The sequence below is a fragment of the Geospiza fortis genome, unplaced genomic scaffold (genome assembly GCF_000277835.1).
Source record: "Geospiza fortis unplaced genomic scaffold, GeoFor_1.0 scaffold172, whole genome shotgun sequence".
Classification (NCBI taxonomy): domain Eukaryota; kingdom Metazoa; phylum Chordata; class Aves; order Passeriformes; family Thraupidae; genus Geospiza; species Geospiza fortis.
The window spans coordinates 5,463,859-5,482,250 of record NW_005054309.1 but is presented as its reverse complement, the minus strand read 5'-3'; the positions used below and the strand labels follow the sequence as shown (position 1 = coordinate 5,482,250).

Below are 18,392 nucleotides of genomic sequence, written 5' to 3'. Positions count from 1 at the left end.
AGGTTTAGGTTGGATATTACAAAAAGGTTTTTCACCCAGAGGGTGGTTGGGCACTGAACAGGCTGCCCAGGGAAGTGGTCACAGCCCCAAGCCTGACAGAGTTCAAGGAGTGTTTGGACAAGGCTCTCAGGCACAGGGTGAGATTCCTGGGGTGTCTGTGCAGGGCCATGAGTTGGACTCTGTGATCCTTGTGGGTCCCAGCATATTCTGTGATTCGATGATTCATGTTATGCCTTAAGCTCAAAAAGGTAAACTTGGAAGAATGTTTCCTTTTCTCATTTGATAGGATAAATTAGAAAGAAAAGCAAAATAGCGCTAGTGTGAACATAAGAGTCCATCGCATCTTACCTTAGATCTGGTACAGCAGGTGGAGACTATGCTGGATTGTGAATAAGAGAAAGAGAATTCAAGGGATAGCAAATACTTAAATGCAGTGTGGTTTAAAGGGAAGGAGTTTGAAGCTCAAAGATCTAAAAACATTAGTGAGAGGACAGTGCCTTTTAAGTGTGCTCAGAGGCATTAACATTTGTGGGGTTTGGGTGGCACTTTGATTTCTGGGTCCGTCATCTGCACAGTTTCTGAAGGCAGTAGGAAATAGGCCCACTCAGTATGGTGTTTCTTCTGCTCAGTATTGCTAGGGGTGGGGTGCAATTCATACTTTCACAAAGAAACTCCCTATCATCCCCAAAAACTGACTAACCTGGAAATTGAATGGTCAGAATTGGGTTTAGTGCAACAGAGAGCTGTAGTGTTCATCTTAGGTTTGCTTTAATCTAACTTGAACTGAATAGATTTTTTTCATACATGTTTTCCAGAACCTAAAGAAAGGTGAGTTATTAAAATTATTGAAAGATTATTTTTTTATAAAGGCTATTTATATAATAGGAACTATTATTAATATATATTCTTTATTTACATGATTTGTCCAATATTAACTCTCTTAATTTTGCAACCCAGTTCTATCTGTCCAAGACTCCCGTGTTCATTAACGTCACTGAAGGTGACCAGATATACTCCTAGGACCAAATTCAGCCCTAGTGAAAGAGGATACAAGTACCAGTGAAGTAGTGGGAATATACCCACTAAAGCCAAAGGGGAACTTGGCCTAAGTCTCTAAAAAATTTTGGGAATCACTCTTCACATTACTGAAATGATATGCTGGCTATTTCAAGAACGCTCATTTAAACCCTCAAAATTTGGGTCTACCATTTCTCCTCTTTCTTCCTCCTTTGGAAGTGGTTGTTGAATTCAGTAAGATACATCAGAAATAGCAATTTAGATTTTCAATATGATCAATAATTAGCAGTTCAGCAGACAGATATGTTGGCTAGCTCAAAGCATGTGGAGTTACCAAACATTTTATAGCTTTGTCTGTTTTGTGCGTGTGTGTAATATATATTTGTAAATCTAGCTGTTGTCCTTTAACACAATTACAATGTGTGCAATCAGTGAAATTGGCACCATGTTTTGAAACTGTTCAGAGTACTGAGGATTTCAGATTGCCCTTATGCACAACTTCAGGTAGGACTGTTTTTCTAATTGCTAAACAGGTTTTTTTTAAATTTAGGAAAGCCCATAATAGTTCTGCGGGTGATGTTCACCCTAACATTTTAAACTTGCTAGATTGGCGGCACTTGAATTCCAAAGGTTTGGGGCTTTTGGGGGTTCAGCTTGTTCACTGCAAACACGCACCGAGGTGCCACTCAGAAAGTGCAATACCACGTGTAATATAAAATATGCTGGCAGTTGGTGTTAGACTAGAATATAAGCATATAAATAAACTGTACTTCGTGCAGGCTGTACTGATGAGGTAATGAGTGGTTGGCTCCATTTAGCAAATTGTAATATATTAAAAATGTGCAATCAATTACGTTATGAAAGACTTTGGGGATTGTAAAGCCAAGGCTTTGGTGTTGCTTTCAAAGTCAGCATCCTGCAGCTGATTACTGCATGCACGGATACTTGATGTTGTGGGGGAAAACCTGGTTTTGTGAAAACTACAGAAGCTCTGAGAATAGTATGGGAAATGTGAAGTTTTATTTCCTTAGTTCTACGAAATATTTTGGAGTAGTCCAATAGACTTCCCATTGCTCTTTTTATTGACTGTTACATATTCCTTTTTGTTCATATGAATATTTTAACTCCTGCTAAGCTTGGTTGTACTTTCTAGTGCAAAGTTACCCTTGTATCTATTACTTTGCAGTCCACACACAACAATGGTTTAGCTCTTAAAATGGGTTAGTTTCAGTTTAAGTTTAGTTCACAAAATCTGAAACCCTGTTGGCTATAATTCTTAATTTAACTGAGTAAAACTGTTGCACAGACATCACATTAGGTGCTATATTATCCTTATTTATCTGGTGTTGAAACAATGCTTTACCTCGTTTATGCAAGAAATGGTCAGCCTTTTCCAGCCTAGGTGAAAAGATCAACTCAAATTTATTGGATGTTATGAAATTTGTTTGTACTTTGCCCCTTCCTAGCCCTTCTGTAAATATGAGTATCAATGTCTTTCAGTTCAAGCACAGTATTCTGCACCCTTTTTGCCCAGACAGAGGTATGAGGAGTCAGGCTCTGTTTCCAGAAGTTACTGCAATTAAATGTTGTGCATAAGCTGTGGAAGTTATTATGAGAATCAAATAGTAAAAGAAAGGAAACCTCAGAGCGGTACAGACATAATACAGTTCGGGGTAATTGTAGCCTTTCAACAAACTTTTTTAAAAAGTAGGAGAAGCTCCTGGGCTTTACCCAGTTCTTTGCATCACCAGGATGGGCATTTGAAAAACATTCTGCCAGTGTTTCACAGAAAACAACAATCCTTTTCTCAGCTTCAAAGTGCTGAACCCTAATTACTGTATCCTGCCACAGCAGTTCCGTGCTGATGTAACTTCATGAGGATAGAGGAGGCACTGTTTGCTTACCCTGGAGAAAATGAGAGGATGTCATCTGCTCCCAGTATCAGAAAGGAGACCTGCTTACACACCATGAAATCACTTGTAACTTAGTCCTAGATTTTTACAGAAATAGCTTTGGCTTATTTTTAATTATTCCCACTTCATGGAGATTTGAAAATGCTCCCTTTGTACTGGGACTCAGATGCACAAAATACTAAAGTAGTTTATTTTGGGCTTGAAGTGAATCTGCGCACCTTGTTCCTGCAGAACTTCTTGTAAGACTGCCAGAGCAAGGAGCCCAGGACTGGGCCATGTGTTTTATCACAAAGCATTAGGAAACGGTGCTTTAGTGAAATAAAATTTAAACCAGTCACCTTTTCAGCTGTGAAACTGTGTTTGATGTAATGACAGAACAGGGTGCTGCATATTAGTTTTACTTAGCATTACATTCATTGCTTTCCTAAACGTAGCAGAAGTACCTGTACTGATTTTATATATGCATACTTCTTTGTCTGAAAGGGTGCATTAGTAGCTTTTTCATAGTTGAAACAGACTTCCAGTATAATTTGATTTTTTTTTTAAAAAGGCTTTTAAATAAAACCAAAATTGTAGGTGATTTGGCATCTTGTGGAAAAGATATGAGCCTGCATATTGAGGAGAATATAGAAATTACCAGGTTTATAAGAACTTTGTATGTGATGACCCTGCTGTTGGTGGTTTGGCGAGTTGTTTGTGGGTTTTTATGCCAACTTTCCTTTTTCTGTAAAGTATTAAATGCCCTTTAGTGGTCAGTAGCCCATGTTTGTTGACAATTTGAAGGTATTGTCTTTGCTTTGTCATTATATAACTGGCATGTTCAAATGTCTGTTCTTAATAGTAATTATGAATTCCTCCTGTTTTGCATGTCTGTACAGGTTGCAGACCTGGGCTGGACCCATTCAAAAAACAAATATCAGAAAAGCCACTTGAAATTACTATTTTTGTTGATGTCTTTGACATCTTGAAAATACTTCAAGTTAATGAAAATGGTGTGGTATTACAAAAAGAATTGTAACTTGCTGCTTCTAGGATTTTTTTTAACTTCTTTCACTTGTTCTAGTTTTACTTGAATGGAAGAACCACACTTGTTTTTTTTAAAACACTATATAGCTGTGGATGTTGTTGCAGATTGTTGAATCCCAATTTAATTTTGCAATACATGTTTCATACAAATAATGAATTTGCATCTTTTTATTTTGTGCTGGAAGTTGTCTCAGTTTAGGTAAGGCTCTGTCTGTCCAAAATGATGTGTAGCTCACCACCCCTGCCGCCGGTGTTGGTTCAGGGTTCTTTGTTTAGTTTTACTCTTTTTTACATCTGTGTTAATGAAGGGAAGCCAACTGGAAACTGGCTATAGGAGTTCTCTATTTGCATACTCTAACCAAACCCATAGGTGCTCTTCTCTTTGAGGAATTCTGATTTCACTTTATGCTGATACAACCCTCACTTCATCAGAATTGCTCTGGATTCACAACAGCATATGAAATCAGAATTATGCTGTATGTGTATCAGAGTTGCAGATTATTTATTCCTATGATTCAGTATGAAAGGTTCTCACAAGGAGAGGAATATTTTGTAGCAGCCCAGTTAAACACTTAATAATTTTACTTTGAAATAGTCTTTATTAACAAAATAGCCTTTTCATCTCTCCAAAAGTACAGTAATCTTGTCTACAGTTTGTTTCATTCTTGACACTTCAATATTTTTGTTCCTTGCTAGCTTAAATGTTTCCTCTTCCTACTCTTTTGTAGCATACAGACTTGTTGAACCCACACTCAGGAAAAATCTGTTCTTCATTTGCCATACAGTGTTCTGGACATCTGAGCTTTATGGGACAGACTCTGCAAAGTCTGAGGTCTTGCTGTGTTAGTGCTCCTGACTCAAAGCCAGAGGTGAATCCCTCTGTCTCTTCTCTTCTCTCTCCAACACCTCTCTGGGACATGCCCAGAGCATAAGAACATCATAAAATATTTGTAAGAGAAGATCAACTGAAGCAATGTTCTGCCTGTCCTTTGAAGTTAGTGTCCCCACTGGTTTGTGTCCGTGTGTTTTAAGTGTCCTTACTGTCACTTCTGTATGTGATGCAATATTCCTGCACCAGAAGGAAGGCAAAAAATACACTATTCTGTCTTGATCCTTTTGAAATTCTAGTGCCTGATTCCCAGTAGTTATTATACTGCATCAGGGGCCATTCAGTTCAGTGTAACTTTATTTCTTTTGTTAGGCTCCTGTTCCAGTCACAAAATTAATCACAACTAAACCTGACTTAATTGTATTGCTGAAGTTACTGAAAGCCTAATTCAGGCAGAAGCTGTTTTTTTCAAGAATCTTTACGTCTGTTGTAGTTTAGTTAATTCTTGTGAGCCAAAATACGGATATTCATAGTTGGAATCTCATTCTGCCTTTTTTCTTTAACTATTTTTAATCTATTTTCAGGCTTTATTAATAATGTTCTATATCCTGATTTATCAACTGCTCCAGGCTGTCCAGAATTGTCTTACTGTTTCACTTGGGGCTGGGGAAAGAAAAGGAATAGATTAATCTTCTTGTCTTATAGCAGCTGTGGTCCAAATTCTTCATTTCTCATGTGAAGATAAATGTGTAATTCACTGTCTGGGAGGATCATCCTTTCTCTTTGCACCTCTTAAAGTTTTAACTGTGAATATCCACTACACTATGAAAATCTACTTCCCTGGTGGAGAAGGGCTTTAAATATATATGGCTGCAGTCTGAAGTCCTGGATTCTTGGGTTTGAAATTTTGTAAGTATTGTTCTCATTGTAAATGGCAACACAACTGCAGAATTTTCACAGAACCCTTGGGGTTGGTTTGGAGTTCATTTAGCACAGACACCCTGTTCAAAGCAGGGTCAGCAATAGAACAGGATGCCCAGGACGTTGCCTAGCTGGGTTTAGAGTCTGTCTGAGAAAGAGGAACCCACAGTCTTTTTTTTTTTTGTAATATTTATATGCAATATCTTCTATTTCATTGCCTGTTGCCCTTTCAGTGGGCACTGAGAAAAGCCTTGCCTGTCTTTATTCCTCCCTATCAAGTCTTTATGCACATTGACCAGGTGCCCCCTGGGCTTTCTCTTTGACCAGGACCCCAGTGCCAGCCCTGTCAGCCTCCTCTCCTGTCCCTCCCCTCCATGGACCCATTCCAGCACACCCAGGTCAGGTTTGTACTGGGAGCCCCAGTGCTCCAGGTGTGGTCTCAGCAGTGCTGAGCAAGGGCAGGGGGAAGGCTCCCCTCCCCTGAGCTGCTCCTCCCGAGCCAGCCCAGCATCCTGATGGAATTTGGGGTAAAAAACAGAGCCCAGGAGGGTGTCAGCTCTCCATGCTGCTGTGCAGCTTCACTGAAGCTGGGAGCAGTTACCTGTCTGCATCAAAGGGAAAGTAAAAACACCCACCAATGCTTCAATTACCTTTTAAAAATGAGACAATTACTTTTGAAATAACCACTACTGGGGCAGGGGGGGACTTTGCCATGTGTGTGTCATTCTGTGCTAAAGGTCTGTGGTAAAGTAGGTAGAAAGCAAGACATTTTTAGTAATAATGGGCCAAAAAGTATTTAAGATGCAGCAAGATGCATGTGTTGTCATACTGAGAATAGTCTTGCAGTACTTTAAATAAAAAAAAACACAACCCTTTTTTTAACCCTTCTGCTGTGCTACTCAAGTAACAAAAGTTTGGCCTATGATACTTATTGTAGTTCATGTTCATGGGAAACTGTAAAAAGTCTGCTTTTTATTTATCTTCGCGGTCTGTATCATGCTGTTTATTAAAAAAACTACTTTTGTTTGGTTTTTATCACACTTTTGAGTGTTAATGTATATACTAACAACTAAATTAAAATGATATGGTTGGTACACCTGTGAATTCTGAAGCGAGAATTTAAGGAATATTCAGTCTTGGTGTGTGATTTGGCGTTGCAGCTCTGCCTTTGAAAACGGCTAGAAGAAAGGAAATGGAAATTGCATACCTCAGTTAATTTGGGGGGAACAGAAATGGAATTTGCATTATTTAGGGGGTGAAAAGTCCAATATGTGTGTGGCATTTGTTCTTGTAAATGCTGAACCTCAAAATAAGTAATTTTATTTTAGTTTTAGACGTGGGCTGTAAAAAGCTGTGACAAGAAAGATGATGTTATTGAAGTGTTTCAGCTTGATGGTTTACAGTCCCTGCTAAATCAATCTGGTTTTAAAAAATATGCTTCATGCTTTTATTACCAAAATTATAATTTAAAAAAACCAAACAAACAAGGGTTTATTTTTATATCCAATACTAATTTTGAAAGAGTGACAAACATTTGGAGAAATTACTCACTGGCGGTATAATAGCATGAGCCTGCAAAGGAACTCCTTCTGTGGCCATGCTGGCCTACTTTGGACTCCAGTTCCTAACAAACTGGGAAAGATTTGAGTCCTCTTGTGAGGATTTCACTTTTTTTTGGAGGGATGAAGCAAGTGTCAGGGTTTTTAATCAGGCCCCCTCAAAATATTTTTGTCCCCAGTCAGCTCTAAACTTTGTACACTGGTCATTTCTGTTTCAGGTCACGCTGCCCAGCTTTGAGAAGGGCTGTGTTCCAGCAGGTGCTCAGTCTGTGCTAGACCAAAACTCTAATAAAAAATGGACATCATCATCCTTACATTTGTTTTGAAGCTTCAGCAGAGCTCTGGTCTGAAAAGAATGGCTGGGGCTTTGGAACTAGCTACTTCAATAACCTGAACTAACAGGTTAAACTTGTGTTTATTATACATAAGGTGAGTTTTACCTTTGCTTAATAACTATGAAATGGTTGTGAGTGCCTACAACTGTGTCTTAGTTGCACAGGATGGTTCAGGATAAGAACATCATCAGCTCTTGTTCAAATACAAATTTTAGACTTGACTTCCATTTAGTGCCAGGGTGTGATTTTTGTGGTGGTTCTAAGTCTAAACATGAAAAAATCACAGAAAATTTGCAAAATTATGCTGGTGAAACAAGAAAGGTTTGCAATGTGGGCCATTTGCTTTAGCATGGGAATCTCAGTTAGCCCTCCTGATTTTATGCTCAGAAATCAGTCTGTTTGCCAACCTGCCTTGGAAAGACTCAATCTAAAATCTGAACCCATGTAACAAAAGAGCAAAGAACTTGATGCTAGACAAGATATGTCAAGCAACCTCCTACATGTCCTTTTAATCACTAACAAACCTACCTCCAGTGAAGGTTATCCTCATGAGCTATGCTAACTGCTGTCATTGAAGGAAGGGCTTACCTCATGCTTGTTTTGGTCAGGATACATCCCCACTAATTGAAATGAGCATCATCTATGTTGTCCATTTAAACAAGAATGTGAATGTCACACAGGCTTTTCTGTATTGTCAGTTCTGACTGATTAAAACCTCACCCAGAGCTCTCTCAACATCCCAAGCACGTGGTGGTTTAAAGAACAAGACTCATTTAGGCTGTTCTGTCCAAAGCATTGATAGCTCTGTTTGATGCTTGTGGCTTTGAACTGGATCTGCAGCTTCAAAGGGGATTCTCCTCAGATGTTCTTCTTTCACTTAAAGCCTTGTCTTTTTATCTGACATAAGTGGTGCTGGGCTGTGCCGCTTTGGGTGGAGAATAAATCAGTCCAAAAGTACAGAAGATGCTTTGGTCCGCCAGCGTTTGCTTCACAAGTAGAACTGAATTCAAAGCAAAGGTTTGGGCTTGGGTTTTTTTTTTCCTCTCTCTTTGCCATGTGTGGATTTTTAGGTTCTCATCACTGCCCTCCGCTGGGAAATGGGAAAAGTGCTTTCCTGGAACGCTTGTAGAGAAAACATCTTGGTGAATAGAGGGAGAACTATGTGGGCATCCGCCCATTTGGGAGGCTGTAACCGATTTGTGAGACCTTTAACACAAGCTGTCCTGGGGAAACCTCAGCAACCACGGCTGGAATAAAAAGCGGAGAACAAACTGAACTGGGAGACCAGGATCTTGTTGGATTGGTAACTCAGTGCACGAGATCATAGGCATACAACATTTATTTCACGTCTGAGGGCTCAGCAGTGTGCCAGCAGAAGGACACTTTTAATTCTGTTTTGCTGCTCACCACCAAAACTCCTGTGATCACAGCACAAAGCTCTTTCCATCTAGCTCTAAGCAAGTCATGTTACTCTAAAGGGATGTTTCCAGCCTCAGGACAAAGGCTAAAAGTAGGATTTTATAGACAGAATAAGTCCAGTTTCATCTGCCAGATACTGAATAAAACTAAGGCCAGAAACAGGGTATAGTTTCTTTTTTTGCCAGTCAGTGGAGCAACATCATTAGAGTTATTGTGGATTCTCTGCTTCAAAACTTTTTTGTAGAGCTAGGTAAATTCAGGCTAAGGCAGAGCAAAACAATTCAATGAATGAAACACTTATGTTATTTTAAGTCATGGAAATAAGGGACTGTAGCAGCCTCCCTCATGTCTTCAAAATTATTGAGGTATTTTTAAAAAAAGTAAGATGCTGTTTGAAGTGTTCTGCTTTGTGATTCAATACAATTTGGTGTTTTTTCCTGTGGCATGAAGAAGAACTCAGCAAAAAGAGATGTGATTATAAATTTAGAAAGGGGAGAGTTGCTTATTTTAATTTGCAAATGCTTATTTATACATATTTCACAGAATCATGGAATTGTTAGTTTTTGAAGGGATCTCTGGAGATCATCCAGTCCAAGGCATGGTCACCTGGAGCAGGTAACACAGGAACACATGCAGGTAGGTTTGGAATGTCTCCAGAGAGGAGCAGCTGTTCCAGTGCTCTGCCATCCTCAGTGTGAAGAAGATTTTCCTCATGTTAAGGTGAAACTCCTTGTGTTTTAGCTTATGGCCATTGCTCCTCACCCTGTTGCTTGGAACCACCAAGAAGAGTCTGGCACCATCTTCTGGCCCCTGCCTTTGAAATATTTCTGTGCATTGATGAGATCCCCTGCCAGAGGTCTCTCATCCAGACTAACCAGCCCCAGTCCTGCATTCTCTCCTCACAAAAGATGCTCCAGACCCCTCCTCAATTTGTGCCTCCACTGGTCCCTCTCCAATAACTCCTTGTCTTTCTGTATGCATGTATTTCTTTCTTGTACTGTATATATTTATGATACACTTTATATTGATTCTCCTATGCAGTAGCTCTAAGGGACAACTTCTACATTGACACAAAAAGTAAAGTTGAGCTTCATGAGGCTCTGGCTTTGACATCACCGTCTCATTTTTGTAAAGTCGGAGTGCAGACACTGTTGTGAAGCAGGTTTACACACTGCCAGCCCTGGCCGAGGCCTGTGGATGGAGAGGCGGCCGTGCAGACGGTGTCAGGTACAAACACCAGCTGAAGGTTTATTTAGGCCGCTCGCTGTCGCCATACGGGTACAAATACCAGCTGAAGGTTTATTTAGGCCGCTCGCTGTCGCCATACGGGTACAAATACCAGCTGAAGGTTTATTTAGGCCGCTCGCTGTCGCCATACGGGTACAAATACCAGCTGAAGGTTTATTTAGGCCGCTCGCTGTCGCCATACGGGTACAAATACCAGCTGAAGGTTTATTTAGGCCGCTCGCTGTCGCCATACGGGTACAAATACCAGCTGAAGGTTTATTTAGGCCGCTCGCTGTCGCCATACGGGTACAAATACCAGCTGAAGGTTTATTTAGGCCGCTCGCTGTCGCCATACGGGTACAAATACCAGCTGAAGGTTTATTTAGGCCGCTCGCTGTCGCCATACGGGTACAAATACCAGCTGAAGGTTTATTTAGGCCGCTCGCTGTCGCCATACGGGTACAAATACCAGCTGAAGGTTTATTTAGGCCGCTCGCTGTCGCCATACGGGTACAAATACCGGATCCCGCTTTTCCGGGCCGGGAAAGCCGCTGGAATAGAACAGCCCGCCTTGCTGCCCCGCCGTACGATCCCTGCAGAAAAGGTTGAGCTTTTCACGCACGTTACCTGGGGTGAGACTTGCGGTGTGACTGCGCTGTCGGTTCTTCCCTTGCAATCACAGAAAACGGTGAGGGTACTGATACTTCTAGAAAATCAATTATTTTTCCATCTCCTGAAATACAATTTTAGTTCAGAAAATATTTAATGTCAGGAGAACATCGTTGAGTTGATCAGGGCCCTTTTATCCGTCCTTTCCCCTCCGGTGCGTGGCACTGACTACAGAAGATCCTGGGCCCCCAAGCGTTCTTCAGTCATGGCAACCCGCATCACATTCCTTGTTTGTAGCCTTTTCTTCTTCCAGACTGTTTGTCCCGTATATAGGTCAACTGTTTGTGTTTCGTTTCCAAATATTTTTCTACTCTCAGGAGCTGCCAAGTGCAGCGAAAGCCAGCTACCCTGAGACAAAAGAAAAAGAAATACACCAGTGCATCCACCTCACTAATTGTGATGCTCTAAACCGAAATTGATATCAATTTCTTATGTTGTAGCTTCAAGTTTCATACATTTATTCTTTGTAGTATTTGTATCACGTGTATCTGATTCTGTGTTTTTTCTATTTTGTGCTAAAGTTTTAAGTGGTTTAAAATGTTGTCATTCCGTAGGTGAAGGTCTTCTTGAGCTGATGAATTCACTACATTTGGAAGCTGTACAGTCATCAGCTTCTTAGCTGCTCTGCTTCCTGATACTGAAGAGTCTAGGATTTTTGGTAAGAGAGCATGACTGTGTTGGTATTTTAAGCACTAAAACTCGTTTGTGAAGGGCTCTGCCTCAATGTCATGTCTCTGACAAAAAGGGTGCTGGAGAGAAGGCTTGTAGATGACCCTGAGTGCTGGAGTACCTGGAGTTCTGACTTGTCTGTCTTTTAGGTGAACCATTTGCTCCAGGGCAGGAATGTGAAACTGGACTTCAGCAGCTGTGTGCATTTAGTGGGTTCTTAACTGTATCAAAATGGGCTGGGGGGCAAGAAGGGGGAGTAGGAAAAAACTTTGGTATTTGATATACAGGTTTTCAAAACGCTTGTATTGTTCCATAAGGTTCTGAAAGATAAACTAGATACAAACAAATCGAATTCTTTAATGTTTTTACTTTACAGTTCATGTAGACTGTTCAAAATGAATGAACATCCTAAAAAGAGGAAAAGGAAGACTCTGCATCCTTCTCGTTACTCAGGTCAGTCTGGAGCTTGAGTTATGTACACTTTAGTAAGTTAATCTTTTTCTCAGAATAATAACTTTACAAGAAGTGACCACTTTTGCCAACACATGGAAAAGCAGTGACACAAAGGGTGGGATGTGAAATCTTGGCTTGAATGGGCAGCACCCACTCTGCAGGCTCCTTTGTTGGGCCACCTTGAGCCAGTGCACCTGAGTGGTTTGTTCTGTACTCCTGCACATGGGGGAACTGGCTTTAGCTGCAAATGAAGGTGACTCTGCTTCCACAGAGGCCAGGAATTCTGTAAAAGTTGGGGTGGGGTGGGTAGAGAGGAATGTTCAGCACTGAACAGGCCACACTCTTGTCAATGTCCTCAGTGGGAGCAGAGACCTGCTACTCCAAACATTAGGGCAGCAGCTGGAAGGTGTAAATCACAACAGGAATTCTTCCAAAACAACAAGTAAAATGTGAAAAGAATTTTGATGAGCAAGAAATACATCTGTAGTTACGATAAGACATGAGTACTTAAACTTTTTTTGTTGATGTTTTGGTTTAGATTCTTCAGGTGCAAGCAGATACATAGACAACAGTGGAATTTTTTCTGACCACTGCTATAGTGTCTGTTCCATGAGACAGCCAGATATAAACAGAGGTAAGACTATGTTTTGGGGTCTTGTTCTGCAGTTCTTTAATATATCATGTTCCTAGTCATAGAAGCAAATAGAACACACATTATATAGCAGGTGATTTCTGAGTGTCCTTGTGATCTGATGGGCCTTAGACTGGTGGAAGGTTGCTAATTGTTATAGCTGAAATACAGTTTTCAAATTAGAAACAATGACAACAAAAAGAACAAAATTTTACATTTATATATTTATAATGGTGATGAAACTACTTCCAATACTCACTACCTAGGTAATAAAGTTGATGAATTCAGATGGAAATTACCAACAGTTGCATTGAATTGTACTTGTACCCGGCAAAACAAAATGCCTTTTTATAAAACATCCAATAGTGGGTGGAAGCTTAGCAGAGTAAATGTGATGGTGGATTTTTAGTCCATTTATTTTTCTTTTCACTCTAATAATTAACCATAAAGTCTGCAGAAGTTTTAGAAAGTATCATATTTTAAAATGCAATGTCCAGAAACATTGAAGAATAATTTTTAAGTTGTGTCTTTTAAATGTAATGTTTCATTTAAGGATTTTAAGTTTTTTTCTGTATAATCAGCTCAGAATTTTCAGTAGTAAATTCAGTATTTTCTGCTGAAATCTTCTAGACAGATTTGTTACTTTTTGATTTCTTTTGTTTTTCTATGCACGTATGAAAATAATTTTCAAGGTATTTCTTGTTACTTTTTTAAAATGTAGGTTATGATGTGCTTAGTATATAAAGATAAATTTATGCAAGTAGAATAAATAAATAGTAAGGAAGATCTATGGCTAAATGCAGGAATCAGGATGATGCTAGTGTGGAGAAATGATGACAAGGAAATGCTTCCCTTGCCTTTGCAGGCAGATTCCACAGTCCTGTGCAGAGCCTGGACACGGATGATGACGGCAGTCCGGTGCACGCTGGGAGCTCTCACTGGAGTGGGCCACACTCAAATGCTGGGATGCACTGCACAGACCCTAAAAAGAAGGATAAAGGTAAAGGTCAGTGTGTTTGCAGATGAGGAGCTGGGAGGTTGGAGAGCCCAGCTGCTCATGGCTATTTGTGTAACTTCCTTGCTTTGACAGAAATGGTGAAGGGTTTATATTTTCTGGTATTGCTTTCTTAGCTGATAATACATCATAGTCTGGCAGGGGAAAAATAACTGGTCTTTGCATTTGAAAGCTGCTGCAGCTGACTGAAAAGTTAAAAATGGGCCCAGGTGTTTTGTAGTGGGTTTACTTCAACCTTCTATTATGTATTTCCTCCTGCAGATAAAGGTACTAACAATGGAATGTGCAGAGACTTATGTGACTCACCTATATTCAGTGACAGCCCCACAGAAGAGGAGAAACCTCTAGATATCCAAACTGTAGAAATTTCTACAACAGAAGTGAATGCTGTAGAAGTTCATGATATAGAAACACAGACTGTGTCACCTGAGAAGCTGGAAGCTGAGGACCTTGAGGAAATCCCTCTGGAGACGTGTAAGATCTTTGAGAAGAACCAGGCTTTGAATATCACAGCTCAACAGAAGTGGCCCTTGCTGAGAGCCAACAGCAGTGGCTTGTACAAGTGTGAGCTCTGTGAGTTCAACAGCAAGTACTTCTCTGATCTGAAGCAGCACATGATCCTGAAGCATAAGACATGTACAGACACTCACGTCTGTAAAGTTTGTAAAGAAAGTTTCTCCAGCAAAGTGCAGCTCATTGAGCATGTAAAACTCCACGAGGAGGATCCGTACATCTGTAAATACTGCGATTACAAAACGGTGATTTTTGAGAACCTGAGTCAGCACATAGCAGACACTCACTTCAACGACCACCTTTACTGGTGTGAGCAGTGTGATGTGCAGTTCTCCTCCAGCAGCGAGCTGTACCTGCACTTCCAGGAGCACAGCTGTGACGAGCAGTACCTGTGCCAGTTCTGTGAGCATGAGACCAACGACCCCGAGGACCTGCACAGCCACGTGGTGAACGAGCACGCGTGCCGGCTCATCGAGCTGAGCGACAGCTACCACAGCAAGGAGCGGGGCCAGTACAGCCTCATCAACAAAATCACTTTTGACAAATGCAAAAACTTCTTTGTGTGCCAGGTGTGCGGCTTTAGGAGCAGGCTGCACACAAATGTCAACAGGCATGTAGCTATTGAGCACACCAAAATATTCCCTCATGTTTGTGATGACTGTGGGAAGGGGTTTTCAGGTATGTTGGAATATTGCAAGCACCTAAGCTCTCATTTATCTGAAGGGATTTATTTGTGTCAGTACTGTGAATATTCAACAGGACAAATTGAGGACCTTAAAACTCATTTGGATTTCAGGCATTCAGCAGATTTGCCTCATAAATGTACTGATTGTTTAATGAGGTTTGGGAATGAAAAAGATCTTTTAAGTCATCTTCAGATACATGAGACGGTGTGATTGCTTTCTTTCCCTGTAATCAATTTGTTTAGAATTTGAATTAATTTCCAGTCACTGGAATGTGATATTAAATACAATTTTAACAGCAACTGTACATTTCTAATGTTTTCATCTTTATATCAGCAAAGCATGTATAGCACGTGGTGTTGTGAATTTCCGTGTCTAAGGGTTTCAGTAGGAATAATCACATTTACACTGTGATGGATCAGATTTTGGGGGGAGGAACAGGGGGAGTAATTGCATGTTGTGATACCAGTTCTGGTGGTCATCCTGCTCTTTCATGTCTAGTGTACAGGACCAGCTCTCTTGAGTTTAAAAAGGCACAAAAACAAAGCAAATATCTCATTCTATGCTGGATGTGGTCTCAGTTCCACATCCAGCTTGTGTTACCTTGGGTGGCAGCAGGTCACTGCACTGGTGTTTAGCAGTAGCGCTGGCCTGCCAAAGATAAGGGTGCTCCAAAAGGTCCCAGGCATGGACATCTCCAGATTCACATACCAGCCTTCATTTCCCACCTCATGCTCCTGATAAGATTTTTCAATTGTCCTGTTTTTCTCCTGGGATACGTTCTGACCTCACTGTTCACTTTGTTCTGTGTTTGTCTCATCTGTGGGACTGTCCAACACATGCACAACACACTCTTCCACATATGTACTGCATGACTCCCACATGATATTCCCTTTATTTGCCTTCAGTTCCTGTCTTTTAATGCACTGAGGAGACACACATTGCTTGGGTTTGGATTAGATCATGTTCTAAAGAGTAATTGCAAAAGGAATTTGCAATGATCCTGCTGAGAATGTACAACATGCAATTCTTATATAAAATCCTAATATAGCTCTCACTAAAATTATGGATGTCACCAACCTCTGATTAGAGAAAGCTTCTAGTAGTCTATATTATTGTAGTAATTCTGTATATTTATAATTATCTTTCCACCACTAGTAGCTTGAGGAATGTTATTTTAACTCTGTAAATTTTAAACTTTTATATACGGGCTTAAAAGACTGGTAAGTTACAAAATTTTTACTAATCGCTCTCAAATTATTTCACACATTTGTTTATATTATACAAATCACTATCCTGCCTTTGTAATCATTGGAAGTGAGTTTTTACATTTCATTCTGTAGCTCTATATCTGAGTGGATAGTTGGACAGATAAAAAAAGAAGAGTGGCGTCACATAGATCATGCTAGATACCATGGTGAAAATACCCATAATAATAACTGGTGGAGTTTACATTTCTTTCTTCATTGATTGTAAATTTGTAATGTAAGATTGTCTAATGCAAGCTTTGTATAGAGATAATTAATGTATCAAACATTTCTTTTTCAGTGAGGTTTGGTGTTACCAGCTTCAAGGCATGCAAGGGTCTTTGGATTTGATTTTTAAAGCTAAGGATAAAACTTGGCTGAATGTTATCGATTAATGGAAGTTCTGATTTCCAGAGAAGTATTTCTGGAAAGTGTATGAACCACTTAGTGGTTATTTTGTTGTGAGAGGCAAGGCCATTTCTGTCACTTTGAAATGCTGATACACTACTAGATCGTGTGTTTTGTCATTGAAAGGGCAACCTGAGGCTCTCTTGCTGTATTTTATTACTCCCTTGTATAGAGAATGACAGTATCTGTGGTAGAATTGCCGATTTCCTATTTTGAACACATTCTTCCCTGGCTGGCTTAAAATAGTAGCAATAATACAGTTAACAAAACACTAAGATGAATTATTTTCTATATGGAAAGTTAATTTTCCTCATATATCTGAAAGGGGGAATGCTGGTTCTCTGAAAACTCTGCTCCTGCTGATGGCACAGAGGTAGAATGGCACAGCGGAGCTCTGGAGAGAAAGATGCTCTGGGAGACAGAAACAAGAAGTGGAAAAAAGGCATTTAAAAATCCCCCAAAATAAATGAGGGGGCTTAAGATGTGTAGACAGCATTGTGTCCCCAGCAGGAAAGGTGGTGTCTTGTGCCAGCACAGAGCCCTGTGATACAGCAAACTTGTTTTGTTGACATGAATAACTTCATGGCTGTCTTTGAGTTGGGTTATTTCTGATCTCTAAAATGGGAATCAAAACAATCCCCCACAGGAATGCTGTGAAGCCAGATAATTCCAAGCTGAAATACAGCATCTAAACAGGAAATGTATCCAAGGTCATTTTAGGTTGGATTTTATAAATGAGGGACTAATGTTGGTATTTTCTTTTTACTATCAGGTAGTAAATGAAAGTGTACAGGAGCAGCATGTCTCATTTTAAAAGGGAACACAAGTACACTGCTGGCTGCCACATGATCTGCATGTTAAAGCAAGAAAGTTACTAAGTAGTAGGAAAAATACGTTACAAATAAAAAAACAGGTAGTGAAAAAATAGGTAATGAGTCTGCGTGGAATGTGGAAGGCTGAAAGGCATGGCTGAGCATGCCAAGGACAGGGATGACATTTGGGTTATTTGGGTGAAAGTGGAAGGTGAGTGCTCTGACCTGGCCACAGATCCGTCACCCTGGAGCCCAAGCTGCTCATCTCAGTCCGGAGAGGCAGAAATAAACTCTAGGGACCAGCACTGTGCCAGTATTTATTATTTTTCTCCAAGGCAGTAAGTATCAAATTCTGGTTGTTCACTGGTACCTGCGAGGTTAAGCTGTTTCAGGAACAGCATTCCAAGCAGAAGCTACGCAAGGTCATGAGATTGGTTTTGGTCGTGTTTTATATGTGTGAGAGACCTGTATTTGATTCTTTGCTTTTCAGACTTTTGAACCCTTAGTTTCGATGTGTGAACTTAGTTTCGAGGCGTATTTTCCAACCTTAACAAATCTCTGTGTGTCAGATTCCTGGACCATATTTCTTATTGAACAAAAGACCTTTTTTGTAAAAAACTGTTGACTTCAAAACAAAGTTTACATCTCACAAATTATTGCAAGATCTTAAAATACAGCAGATTAATAATCCTCAAATAACGTGTCTTCTAAAATGCTGTTGTCGCCGATTTTCATTTTGGTTCTTGCCCCGTAGCAAATGCCTGAGGTGCCGGTGCTGTTTAACTCCTGAAAGCCCGCGGCGTTGTCACCGTGCGGGCTCTGACCGAGCCGCGGTGCGGTGGGTGAGCCCCGGGCATGACCCCGGTGCTGCCCGGGCTCTGCCCCCGGCCCCAGCCCGGCTCCATTTCGCGAATTGCCCGCGCTCAAGATGGCGGCGGCCGCCCTCAGCCCGCATTGAACATGGCGGTGCCGGCGCGGGCGGGGAGCGGGGGCATAGGAGGAGGAAGGGGAAGTGAAGCCCCCCGTCCCGGCGGCGGCGGGGGCGC

At 40.7% G+C, this 18,392-nt stretch overlaps 1 protein-coding gene across 4 annotated transcripts; it reads left to right on the top strand.

Moving 5' to 3' along the window:
- The first annotated feature begins 10,767 nt into the window (after positions 1 to 10,767).
- Positions 10,768 to 18,042, top strand: ZNF639 (zinc finger protein 639). Of its 4 annotated transcripts, none has more exons than XM_005419023.3 (6): positions 10,768 to 10,878; positions 11,470 to 11,573; positions 11,961 to 12,037; positions 12,576 to 12,671; positions 13,534 to 13,668; positions 13,945 to 18,042. In XM_005419023.3, the coding sequence occupies exons 3-6, from the start codon at positions 11,980 to 11,982 to the stop codon at positions 15,090 to 15,092; spliced, it is 1,437 nt and encodes a 478-aa protein (XP_005419080.1). In that variant the 5' UTR covers positions 10,768 to 10,878; positions 11,470 to 11,573; positions 11,961 to 11,979; the 3' UTR covers positions 15,093 to 18,042. The 4 variants fall into 4 exon arrangements, with proteins under 4 accessions (XP_005419080.1, XP_030911264.1, XP_030911265.1 ...); XM_031055404.1 differs by having other exon boundaries at positions 13,534 to 13,674; XM_031055405.1 differs by having other exon boundaries at positions 10,774 to 10,934; positions 13,534 to 13,674.
- The last annotated feature ends 350 nt before the right edge of the window (positions 18,043 to 18,392 follow it).

Coding starts and splice junctions, on each gene's coding strand:
- ZNF639 (XM_031055402.1), top strand. CDS start 11,944: ATGTTTTTACTTTACAGTTCATGTAGACTGTTCAAAATGAATGAACAT. Junction 12,038..12,575: donor GCATCCTTCTCGTTACTCAG/GTCAGTCTGGAG, acceptor GTTTTGGTTTAG/ATTCTTCAGGTGCAAGCAGA. Junction 13,669..13,944: donor CCCTAAAAAGAAGGATAAAG/GTAAAGGTCAGT, acceptor TTCCTCCTGCAG/ATAAAGGTACTAACAATGGA.